Source organism: Macaca fascicularis, chromosome 14 (genome assembly GCF_037993035.2).
Source record: "Macaca fascicularis isolate 582-1 chromosome 14, T2T-MFA8v1.1".
NCBI classification, from domain to species: Eukaryota; Metazoa; Chordata; class Mammalia; order Primates; family Cercopithecidae; genus Macaca; species Macaca fascicularis.
The window spans coordinates 112,844,667-112,858,089 of record NC_088388.1 but is presented as its reverse complement, the minus strand read 5'-3'; the positions used below and the strand labels follow the sequence as shown (position 1 = coordinate 112,858,089).

The 13,423-nt window shown below is 39.0% G+C and overlaps 1 protein-coding gene across 1 annotated transcript in view; it reads right to left on the bottom strand.

Moving 5' to 3' along the window:
- HTR3B (5-hydroxytryptamine receptor 3B) overlaps positions 1 to 12,530 on the bottom strand; it is a 39,216-nt gene extending 26,686 nt beyond the window's left edge. The window contains exon 1 of the mRNA XM_005579689.5: positions 12,277 to 12,530. Coding sequence (XP_005579746.3) covers positions 12,277 to 12,456 — 180 coding nt within the window. The 5' untranslated portion in view covers positions 12,457 to 12,530. The remainder of the gene's footprint in view (positions 1 to 12,276) is intronic.
- Between the last annotated feature and the right edge of the window lie 893 nt (positions 12,531 to 13,423).

The following is a 13,423-nucleotide window of genomic DNA, read 5'->3' as shown; positions in this document are numbered from 1 at the left end:
GTTTGGGAGGATTCGTCATTCAGCCCTGAAGAACACAATGTCAAAAAGTATTTTGAGGCTAAAACTAAAATCTTTTTTTGTCAAAGGAAACAAGTTTCTCAATGCCAGCTGGTGAACATAATTGGTTCTCTGGTGGCATTATTCACAGCTTTTCCCTCTGTGTATCTCGCCCCGTTTTTTTTCTTTAGATACCTTCCATCTTGCTTGTTAAAAGCAAAGGATATTTCAGAGAATTGGAATTCATTAGTCTTCCTAACAGAGGGAGTCTATTTAGATCTAAATTGGTGGTTAGCAAATATACAGATAATTCCCCTACATTCTTATTTATCTTTTCCAGTTCCGGAGACTATAGAAACAGATGCCTCAACGTCTGGCTGGGAGGCTCTAGTCAATGGACTGGAATACAAAGGTATCTGGGATTCGAAATTGACAAAACTCAATAGAAACAAATTGAAACTCTTCACTGTTGAGTAGATTATCTCTATAATCAGATTTCCCTAAGGTACTCATAATACCCAGAAATTCTAAGACAAGACTGTAGTCTTTTATATAAACAAAACAGGAGGCAAAACATTATAATGGAGGTGCGGTGCTGGGCTGAAAGCTCTTCATTCCAAACAAAAGTTGCCAGCAGTTCAGATGCTGGCAGATGCATCCAACAAGTTATCTATTCACATTGGGAGTGTCCTTGTCTGTGCAGAATCTGTGAGTGATTTTTATCAAGTCCTTCAGAACTGTCCCTGCCTCTGGAACTAACTTTAGGCTTATCCCACCTACATGCAATAGAAACATTTGCCAAGCATTTTCAGAGTAGCCATTTGTAAAGACAATCCTAGAATTGATCCTTATATTTTTTAATTCATTCATTCATTGGACAAGTATCAATTGAATGTCTTGGAAATCAAATACACAGTGCTGCATGTTATGGAAAATATGAATATGAGTAAGAAAGTCCTTCCCTCAAGTAGCGTACACTACATTAGGGCATATTTTAACATTTTAACAAATAACTGTGTGCATTAAGAAATACACAGACTTGGCTGGGCCCAGTGGCTCATGTCTGTAACCCCAGCACAAGGTAGATGGATTACTTGAGGCCAGGAGTTCGAGACCAGCCTGGACAACATGGCGAAATCAAATCTCTAAAAACATACAAAATTAGCCCGGTATGGTGGTGTACACCTATAGTACCAGCTACTTGGGAGGCTGAGGTGGGAGGATCACCTGAGTCTGGAAGGTTGCTGTGAGCCAAGATCACGCCACTGCACTCCAGCCTGGGTGATAGAGTGAGTCTCCATCTCAAAGAAAGAGAGAGAGAGAGAGAGAGAGAGAGACAGACAGACAGAAAGAAAAGAAAGAAAGAAAGAAAGAAAGAAAGAAAGAAAGAAAGAAAGAAAGAAAGAAAGAAAGAAAGAAAGAAAGAAAGAAAAGAAAAGAAAGGAAAAGAAAATCCACACAGACTTAGTGGATTTAAAGGAAATGCTCTCACCTTAGAGAAATGAGGAAAATTGATTTTGAGAGCTGAGATTTGAAGGACTACAGTATTTTGCAGATGGAGAATGAAGAGAAAGACTTTTGGTAGGGGAAATAGCAGAATGAATGACTTACAGGCAGGAAACAACCAGGGGTCCAGGTTCACTGTTGTACTGAGAACTTGGAGAAGATAACATAAGATGGTAGACAGGGATAAAACTAGAGGGGTAGAATATAAATTGTTTTCAGATTTCTGTAAGAAAATTTGCCATATTCAATATGATGACATGTCTAACATAGTCTAACAACAAACAACTCTGGTGGGGAAATCCCACATCTTTAAAAAGATAACGGTGTTCTCCTTACCTACCATAAGGAGTCTGATTTTACTTTCTTTTGTCAGGGTAGGAAGAAAGAGAAAAGTATTTTCAATTTGATATACTTGTTCCAAGGGAAAATATTAATATAAATACTTTACACCTTTTCCATTTATCTCCAAATAAACCTCTAAAGGAAAGCCTGATCAATTTTCTTTTTTTCTGAGACGGAGTCTTGCTCTGTCACCAAGCTGGAGTGCAGTGGAGCGATCTCAGCTTACTGCAATCTCTGCCTCCTAGGTTCAAGCAATTCTCCTGCCTCAGCCTCCCGAGTATCTGGAACTACAGGTGCCTGCCACCATGCCCGGCCAGCAATTTTCTTTATCTTAATAAATATGAAGAGGCCAGGCACAGCGGCTTACACTTGTAATCCTAGCACTTTGTGAGGCCGAGGCAGGCAAATCACAAGGTCAGGAGTTCAAGACCAGCCTGGCCAATATGGTGAAACCCTGTCTCTACTAAAAGTACAAAAATTAGCTAGGTGTGGTGTCAGGCACCTGTAATCCCAGCTACTTGGGAGGCTGAGGCAGGAGAATCACTTGAACCTGGGAGGCAGAGGTTGCAGTGAGGCGAGATCGTGCCACTGCACTCCACCCTGGGCGACAGAGTGAGGCTCTGTCTCAAAAAAAATAAAAAATAATAAATAATAAAAAACACGAAGTCAGAAAGGAAAAAGATGAACTGAACGTGATGGTTCAAGCCTGTAATTCCACTACTTTGGGAGGCTGAGGCGGGTGGATCACTTGAAGTCAGGAGTTGAAGACCAGCCTGGCCAGCGTGGTGAAACCCCATCTGTACTAAAAATACAAAAATTAGCCAGGTGTGGTGGTGGGCACCTGTAATCCCAGCTACTTGGGAGGCTGAGGCAGGAAAATCGCTTGAACCCAGGAAGCAGAGTTTGCAGTGAGCCGAGATCACACCACTGCACTCCAGCCTGGCGACAGAGCAAGATTCTGTCTCAAAAAACAACAACAACAACAAAAACAACAACAACAACAAAAAAAACTTGAAGAAGTTTTCTATTCAAGCTGTTTAAGACTAGGCTTTTTAGTAAGAGGTATTTCCTGGTATTTAATTAAACAATATTTTCTAAGATCTTAGGGCTAGCACTCTTACTTAATAGGATAATTGGGAAAATATGGCCACACACAATAGCTCATGCCTGTAATCCCAGCACTTTGGGATGCCAAGGCAGGTGGATCACTCGATGTCAGGAGTTCGAGACCAGCCTGGCCAACATAGTGAAACACTGTCTCTACTAAAAATACAAGTTAGCTGTACATGGTGGTAGGTGCCTGTAATCCTAGCTACTCGGGAGACTGAGGCAGGAGAATTGCTTGAACCCAGGAGGCAGAGGTTGTGGTGAGCCAAGATCACGCCGTTGTACTCCAACCTGGGCAACAAGAGTGAAACTCCATCTCAAAAAAAGTAAAAATAAAAACAAAAATAAAATAATAATAAAAAGGAATTTTGGGGAGTACCATTTAAATATTCCTATTTACAATGAAACAATTGATTAGGGGTTTATCTAAGTTAGGGAAAAATGACACCAAAGTAACCTGTATCAGTAAAAAGGAAAAAAATTTAAACTTTGTACTCTTTTTGTTTTTTTTTTTTGGAATGGAGTTTTGTTCTTGTTGCCTAGGCTGGAGTGCAATGGTGCGATGTCAGCTCATTGCAACCTCCACCTCCCAGGTTCAAGCAATTCTCCTGCCTCAGCCTCCTGAGTAGCTGGGATTACAGGCGTGCACCACCACACCCACACAAGATAATTTTGTATTTTTCTAGTAGAGAAGGGGTTTCTCCATGTTGAGGCTGTTCTCGAACTCCTGACCTCAGGTGATCCACCCGCCTCGGCCTCCCAAAGTGGTGGGATTACAGACGTGAGCCACCACGCCAGGCCTAGACCTTGTACTCTTAAGTTTCACATTTATTTTTTCATTGATTTAAATGCCTAATTCTCAGGCCAAAAAAAAAATCAAAGATTCTGATTCACTGCTAGCACTAAGATAGTAACATAGAAAAACATCTCTATTAACATAAATTGAAAATGAATCATTAAATTATTGCAACAGATTACCTTAAAATAATAACATCATTTTGTGGGTATATTTTGTATGTAAATGTAAAATTGAAGATAAAAGTAGCACAAAAGAAGTGGGAGCAGATAAATGGAATTTTACTGTTGTAAATTTCATACATTTTATGTGAAGTGTCAAAATACTAATTCTAAGTACACTGCAATAAGTTAATGATGAATATGGAAATTCCTAAGGCAAAGTCTAAAAAAAATACAAAGATGGATCGCTAAAAAGCTAATAGAGGAACTATAATCCAATATTTTAAATATTTTAAATATTTTATTATTTTTAATATTTATTAAAAATTTAAAAATTATGGAAAATAAAGTAGGATATGAGGAATAGAACAAAAAACAGATGAGACAACTAGAAAACAAATAGCAAGATGGTATTGGCAAATGAGCTAAACATTTCCACTAAAATGCATAGATTGGCTGGTCACAGTGGTTCATGCCTGTAATCCCAACACTTTCGGAGGCCAAGACAGGCAGATCACTTGAGGTCAACAGTTCAAGACCAGCCTGGTCAACATGGTGAAACCCCATCTCTACTAAAAATACAAAAATTAGCCAGATGTGGTGGTGAGCACCTGTAATTCTAGCTGCTTGGGAGGCTGAGGCAGGAGAATCACTTGAACCCCGGAGGCAGAGGTTGCAGTGAGCTGAGATCATGCCACTGCACTCCAGCCTGGGGGACAGAGTGAGACTCCATATTGGAAGAAAAAAAAAAAAAACAAATGCATAGATTGTCAGACTGGTAAAAAAAAAAAAAAAAAAAAAAAAGCCCTAACCTGGAATAATATTCAGCAACAAAAAGAAATGAACTATTGGTGTTCACAACAACACAGATGGACCACAAGGGAATTATGCTAAAGGAAAAAAGCCAGTCTCAAAGGTAATATATTGTATGATTCCATTTATATAATATTCTTGAAGTAGCGTAAAGATGGAGAGAAGATTAGTGGTTGCCAGGGGTTAGGAGTCAGCAGAGAGAAAGGACTGTGGCTGTAAAGGAATAGCACCTGGGGGCCCTGTGGTGATGATCCAATTATGTACTTTGATTGTGGTGCTGATTACAAAAAGCTACACATGTAATAAAATTACATAGAACTACATGCGCGCACACACACACACACACACACACACACACACAAGTACAGGTAAACTGGAGAAATCAGAATAAGCTCTATAGAGTGTACCCGTGTTAATTTTCTAGTACTGACACTGTACTATATATATGTAAGATGTTAACAGTAGGAGAGACTGGGTGAAGTGTACACAGGGCCTGCCTATATATTTCTTTTCAGCATGTACCTAACTATATATTGTCTACAAGAAATGACTTCAAATACAAAGGACATCAAATGACACAAATAGATTGAAAATAAAAGGATGGCCAAGAATATGCCATGTGGGAAGTCAGCATAAGAAAAACTTCATAAAAGGGAATATTATTAGAGATGAAGTGAAGTGTTTCATAACAGTAAAAGAATCTGTTCATTAAGAAGACATATAGGCTGGGCACAGTGGCTCACGCCTGTAATACCAGCACTTGGGGAGGCCATGGCTGGCAGACTTCTTAAGCTCAGGAGTTAGAGACCAAGGTGGGCAACATGGCAAAACCCTCTCTCTACCAAAAATACAAAAACCAGCTGGGTGTGGTGGCATGTGCTTGTAGTCCCAGCTACTCGGGAGCCTGAGGCAAGAGAATTGTCTGAACCCAGGAGGTTGAGGCTGCAGTGAGACACAGTCATGCCACTGCACTCCAGCCTGGATGACAGAGTAAAATATTGTCTCAAAAAAAAAAAAAATATATACATACATATATATATATGTCTAAATGTGTATGCACCTAATAACATAGCTTCAAAATACATGAAGCAAAAGTTGACAGAACCAAAGAGAGAAACAGACAAACTACAATCGTAACTGGAGATTTTAACATCCCACTCCATGAAATTAATAAAACAACTAGAGGAAAAAAAATAGATTTCGGCCAGGTGCAGTGGCTCACACCTGTAATCCCACCACTTTGGGAGGCCAAGGTGGGCAGATCACCTGAGGTCAGGAGTTCAAGACCAGCCTGGCCAACATGGTGAAACCCCGTCTCTACTAAAAGTACAAAAATTAGCTGGGTGTGGTGGCAGGCACCTATAATCCCAGCTACTAGGGAGGCTGAGGCAGGAGAATCACTTGAACCTGGGAGGCAGAGTTTGCAGCGAGCTGAGATCCTGCCTCTGCACTCCAGCCTGGGGGACAAGAATGAGACTTCATCTCAAAAAACAAAAAAGTATTTCAACATCACTATCAACCACATTTATTGAATTAATATTTATAGAGCAGTATAACATTCTGTTCAACATTGTACTGGAGGTCCTCATCAGGGTAACAAGACACTAGAAGAAAACAAAGGTATAAAGATTGGAAAGAAAGAAGTAAAACTGCTTTTCCTCACAGACAACATGATTTTCTACACAGAAAATCTGAAAGAATCTTCCAAAAAAAAAAGGCTCTTAAAAGAAAAAGAGATGTCAGGGTCACAGAATCCCAAACCAATATATAGAAATCAACTGTGTTTTTGTATGCTAGCAACAAACAACTAGATTCGAATTTAAAATACCATTTATAATAACAAATACTGTGAAATACTTAGGAATAAATTTAACCAAATGTATGCAAAACACTAAAAATGATGAAACATTAATAAAAGAAGTTAAAGAACTAAACAGAGAGATACACTGCATGTATGGACTGGATAACTCAATATTGTTAAGATGTCAATTCTCCTCAAATTTATCTATAGATTCAATGCAGTACCAATCAAAATTCCAGAAGTTTTTAAAAATAGACATTGATGAGTCAATTCTAAAGTTTATGTAGAAATGCAAACAACCTAGAAAAGTTAAAACAATTTTTAAAAAGAAGAACAAGATTAGAAGTTCACATTATCTTATTTCAAGACTTCCACAATGCTACAGTAATCAAAACAGTGTGGTATGGTAGAAAGACAAACATCCACATTAGTTGAATAGAAGAGTCTAGAAATAAGCTCAGAGTATATAAATAACTCTTGTAACCTGATAATAAAATAATAACCCAACTTTACAAATAATAAAAGATTTGAGCAGACATATTACCGAAGATATACAGTTGGCAATTGGCAAATAAGCACGTGAAAAAATGTTCAACATGTTCAAATGTTAGGGAAATAAAAATTAAAAACTACATTGAGATACTACTGCAAACCTACTACAACGGTTAAAATTTTAAAGATTGGGCCCTGCGCCGTTGCTCATGCCTGTTGTAATCCCACCACTTCAGAAGCCCAAGGCAGGTAGATCACCTGAGATCAAGAGTTCAAGACCAGCCTGACAAACCTGGCGAAACCGTCTCTACTAAAAGTACCAAAATTAGCTGGGCATGGTGGTGAGCGCCTGTAATCCCAGCTACTCAGGAGGCTGAGGCAGGGGAACCACTTGAACCCAGGAGGCAGAGGTTACAGTGAGCCAAGATCACACCACTGCACTCCAGCCTGGGCGACAAGAGCAGGACTCTGTCTAAAGAAAAAAAAAATTATAGATTGACCATGTCAAGGAGTAATGATTATGTGAAGAAACTGAAGCTCTCACACATTGTGAGTGACATGCAAAATGATAACAGCCACTTTGGAAAACAGCTGGACAGTTTCTTACAAAATTAGACAGACCCATCATACAAGTAACCAATACTATACCTAAGCATGTATCCAAGAGAAAGAAAAACATATGCAAATGTTTATAGTGGCCTTATTCATAATTGCCCCCAAATGGAAACAATTCATGTGTCCAACAACTGGTAAACAGATAAATTGTAGTGCATCTGTACAATAAAATACTACTACTGAGTTATGCAATGATATGGATAAATCTCAAAGGCATTACGCTAAGTGAAAGAAGTCATGCACAAAAGGTAAAATAACATATAATTCCATTTATATAATATTCTGTATAAGCCAAAACTAGAGGGGAAAAAAAATCAGATTACTGGATCCCAGAGATTCTGTCTGTCTCTTGCCTCTGTCTCAAAAACACAAAGAAAGTAAGTAGAAGAAAAGAAATATGTAAAGATATCTAAAGAGCATGGGAGGTTGAGGCTGCAGTGAGCCGTGATCATGCCACTGCACTCCAGCCTAAGTAACAGAGTGAGACCCTGTCTCAAAGCAAAATAAAACAAAACAAACACACACAAAAAATGACAAAGCCCAAAGGTGGCTCTTTGAAAAAAATGAAATTAGGAAAACTATGACAAGATGAGTTGAGGGAAAATATGAGAAAACACAAATTACCAATATGAGACACAAAAGCCATATCACTAGAGATCCTATGGGCATGAAAATAATAGAAAAAAAATGAACAACTAAGTCAATAAATTTGACGAACTGGATGAAAGAGACAAATTCCTTAAAAATACAAATTAACAAAACTGACACAAGAAAAAATTGAATATGTGTAAATAAAGTTGAATTTGCATTTGACTACCTTCCCACAAAGAAAGCTCCAGACCCCTATAATTTTACTCATAAATTCTATCAGACATTAAGGAAGAAAAAAATATTCACATTACACAACGCCTTCAGAAAACTGAGATGGAAACAATTCTCAACAATTCTGTTTTAGAAGGCCAACATAATCCTGATACCAAAACCAAATGAGAAGACTAGAGTCTAATGCCCCTCATCAACAAACATATAATATATGGTGAGCCGAGATTGCGTCATTGCACTCTAGCCTGGGTGACAGAGAGAGATGTTGTCTAAAAATAAAAAATTAAAAAAAAAAAAAAAAAAGGCCAAGCATGGTGGCTCACACCTGTAATCCCAGCACTTTGGAAGGCTGAGGTGGGCGGATCACCTGAGGTCAGGAGTTGGAGACCAGCCTGGTCAACATGGTGAAACTCCGTCTCTACTAAAAATACAAAAAAAAAAAAAAAAAAAAAAAAAAAATTAGCTGGGCATGGTGGCAGGCACCTGTAATCCCAGCTACTTGGGAGGCTGAGGCAGCACAATCGCTTGAACCCGGGAGGTGGAGGTTGCAGTGAGCCGAGATTGTGCCATTGCCCTCCAGCCTGGGGGACAAGAGTGAGACTTTGTCTCAAAAAAAAAAAAAAGAAAGAAATTTTGGGGACACATTCGAACCATAACAAACATCAGCAAATTTGAAAATTTCTATTCATTGTAAGACCCATTAAGAAAGTGAATAGCCAAGACACAGACTGGGAATAAACATTTATTATATAATATATGTATGTATTAGGTAATTATTATATGTTATTATAATAATGATATAACTACATGTTATATAATAATATAGGAGGTAATATGTATAATACAATACATATCTAACAAAAGACTTGTGCCCAGAATGTATAAATAGCTCCTATAAATCTATAATAATATTAGAAAAACAAAAAACCAGTGACCCAATTTTAAAAATAACAGAAGGCTTAAATGGGCACTTCACAAAGAAAGATCTATAAGTAGTCAATAAACACATGAAAAAGAGCTCAAAATCATTAGTCATTAGGGAAATTTTAATAAAACCTCAATGAAATTCTAGTCATTTACCAGAATGACTAAAATTAAAAAGACGTGTAACACTAAATGTTGGTGGGTATGTGTAGCAATAGGAACTCTCATAGCTTACTGGTGGAAGTGTAAATTGCACAACCACTTTGCAAATCAGTATGGCAGTTTCTCACTAAGTGTACACCATCCTGTGACCCAGTCATAGAACTTCTAGGTTTTACTTAAAAGAAATAGAAACATATACACAAAAAGACTCGTGCAAGAAAATTCTTAGCAGCTTTATTCATACTATCCTAAAATTAGAAACAACCCAAATGCCTGTCAACAGGAGAATGGATAAACAAATCATGATATAGCCATAACTGAATACTACTTATTAAGAAAAAGGAATAAACTACTGATACACACAACAGCACAAGTGAACCTCAAAATGCCGAGTGAAAAAGTACGCCGAGTGTAAAAGCCAGACACAATCAAATACCCACAATAAAATTTCATTCACATGGAGTTCTACAACCGGCAAAACTAATTACTGCTGAAAGAAATAATCAGAAGAGTATTTGTCTCTGTTGGTGAAGAGGATGGGGATGGACTAGAAAGGGAATAAGGGACCTTTTTGGGTATCTTGGATATCTTGATAGAGATATGGGTTATATGGCCAGGCACAGTGGCTCATGCCTGTAATCTCAGCACTTTTGGGAGGCTGAGGTGGCTGGATCACTTGAGGTCAGGAGTTCAACACCAGACTGGCCAACATGGTGGAACCCTGTCTCTACTAAAAAATATAAAAATGAGCTGGGTGTGGTGGCAGGTACCTGTAATCCCAGCTACTCGGGAGGATGAGGCAGGAGAATGGCTTGACCCCGGGAGGTAGAGGTTGCAGTGAGCCAAGATGGCGCCACTGCACTCCAGCCTGGGCAACAGAGTGAGACTCCATCTCAAAAAATAAATAAATAGCTGGGCATGGTGGTTCACACCTGTAATCCCAGCACTTTGGGAGGCCGAGGCGGGCAGATCATTTGAGGTCAGGAGTTCGAAACTAGTCTGACCAACATGGTGAAACGCCATCTCTACTAAAAATACAAAATTAGTTGGGCGTGGTGGTGCATGCTTGTAATTCCAGCTACTCAGGAGGCTGAGGCAGGAGAATCCCTGGAACCCGGGAGGCAGAGGTTGCAGTGAGCTGAGATCGTGCCACTGCACTCCAGCCTGGGTGACAGAGCCAGACTCTGTCTCAAAATAAATAAATAAATAAATAAATAAATAAATAAATAAATAAATGTTATGTGGGTATATGTAATTAGTAACACTCGTCAGCTTGTACAATTAAGATCTGTGTATTTCCATGTATGTATATTTTACCTCAATTAGAAAACAATTTTTGAGAAGTAAATGGAAAAACAATGATTAAATTACTTTAACAAAACAAGCTCAGTAAAGTCTGTTTTTAAGAGAAATCATTGGGCGCAGTGGCTCATGCCTGTAATTCCAGCACTTTGGGAGGCCAAGGTAGGAGGATCACTTGAGGTCAGGAGTTCGAAACCAGCCTGACCAACAGGTGAAACCCCATCTCTACTAAAAATACAAAAATTAGCCAGGTGTGGTGGCACATGCCTGTAATCCCAGCTACTAGGGAGGCTAAGGCAGGAGAATTGCTTGAACCTGGGAGGCGAAGGTTGCAGTGAGCTGAGATTGTGCCATTGGACTCCAGCTTGGGCAACAAAGAGAGAATCCATCTCAAAAAAAAAAAAAAAAAAAAAAGGTAGAGAGAAATCAAAATGACTCTGGAACCAATTGAAATCAAAGACTTTGTAATTAGAAAAAAGGAGGAAGAGGAAGAGGTGGTAACCATCAGGACCATCACTTGCTGATGGCTTCCTAAGAACTCTGCCAACTACTTTACAGGATTCATTTCATTCCCACAGCCTATCTTTCAGATATAGGAGAAAAAGGATGCTTTAATAAACAAATTCTCCCCAACATCCTTAGCAAACGCTTTAGATGCAAAAGCCCCCTTATAAACTCAAGATAACAAGGCATTTTTTCTCTCTTTTAAATTTCAAGCAATAAGTAGTGAATCTCCTCTTAAATCTGTTATTATCATTAACAAATGTGAACCACAGGATAAAATACCTATTACTATTTTTGGTTTCAGCAATATTCATACAATATGTACTGTGATCTATGACATATATATATATATATATATATATATATATATATATATATAATTTTTTTTTTTTTTTTTTTTTTTTTTTTTGGAGACAAGGTCTGGCTCTACCACCTAGGCTGCAGTGCAGTGGCATGATCATGGCTCACTGCTGCCTCAACCTCCCAAGCTCAAGCTATCCTCCCTCTTAAGCCTCTTGAGTAGCTGGGACTACAGATATGCACCACCACGCCTGGCCAGTTTGCGTATTTTATGTACAGACAGGGTTTCACCATGCTGCCTAGCCTGGTCTCCAACTCGTGTGCTCAAGTGATCTGCCTACCTTGGCCTCCCAATGTGCTAGGATTACAGGCATGAGCCACCCAGTTTCACAATTCTTAAAACATCTTAATTCCATGATCTAGACGATTTGCCCTTCACAGTGTCTACTGGGGGCTAGAAAGCATGATCTGCCTAATGAATATTTTACCTAACTGCTAAAATGAATCTAGCACAACTTCCCTGCCAGTTCAACTACAGTCTCGAGAATATAACCTCTCCTAGGCTCCTGCATGAACTGCAGACTGTTTTAAAAGACGTTAACAAGAATAGGAAGGGGCAAGATGGTCCTTACCACATCCAATATAGCATGGACAAACAGGTCCAGGTAGACTGTGGTGGCCTTGGTCCAGTTGTAAACTGGCCTCACTTCTTTATGATAGTTCTGTAATAGTTGCTTGCTGAGATGATACAGAGCAGAATCCCGGGGATGATGTGTATCTGTGGCTAGAATTCCTGGAAAAGAAACTATCATTGTGAAGATAAAGTAAGAGGGGCTTGGTTTCTTTAGGAGGTTTCAGACTGTTCAGGACTCGGTGGCTCTTACTAGAATATAGCTTTCAGCTCACCAAAATCTGCATCAATTCCCAGCCAGTTGGTGTAGCCTTTGGCAAACGCTTAAAGTAAGCTGATGGCCTAAGTGCCCAATGGAGAAATCTCATCGTAAAAACAAGTAAATCAACGCCATCTCCAAGTCTGCAAAACTGTACCTACAATTTCATTTTACAACAAGCCTGCATTTTGGAGACAGAATAATTTCTTTATTCCTGTATCATATTCTCCTAGCATCTAGAAAAAAACCACCTACACACTTAGCCAAAACTTAACTCCCGCCTTGGTTTTTCTTTTGATTTTTCATTTGTAATTCAAAAATTCGATAGAAAAATCTAGCAAAAAACACATGAACAAACCCATTAACCCCAAAAACTTGTATAGATTTCTAGATAATGAGATTAACGGGAGCCCAAATTTGTACTTTTCTCCTCAAAAATCTCTTTTCTCATTTCCTCTGTCCCTAAATAAAATGCACTTGTCAGAAAATGAGATCTTTGTTTTGAGAAAATTCTCTCTGGTTCCAGGGAACAACCATTTCTTCTGACCCAAAAAATCTTGATTTGTAGAGGAGCTGTGATTGGTGTTGAGGCCAGGGAGGCCAGAGGAAGGGAAGCAAGAGAAATGAGCACCAGCAATTGGAAGTGACAAATTTGTGAGGGCTTTCTCTGAATTGCAAAAAGATATTTTGTTCACAAGCTTTGCCAGCCCTTAGGGGATTCAATGCTTCAGTCAGTCATTGGACCGAAGCAAATTGCACACCTCCTGACAAAGTGCGTGAGTGAAATCTCTCTGTAGTGCCCTGCGTGTGAATTTGCCTGGGCTCTCAGTGGTTTTGATGGTTATTTTGATGAGCTGCCAAAGGTATGAGGGATCCAGCAGGAAACTGT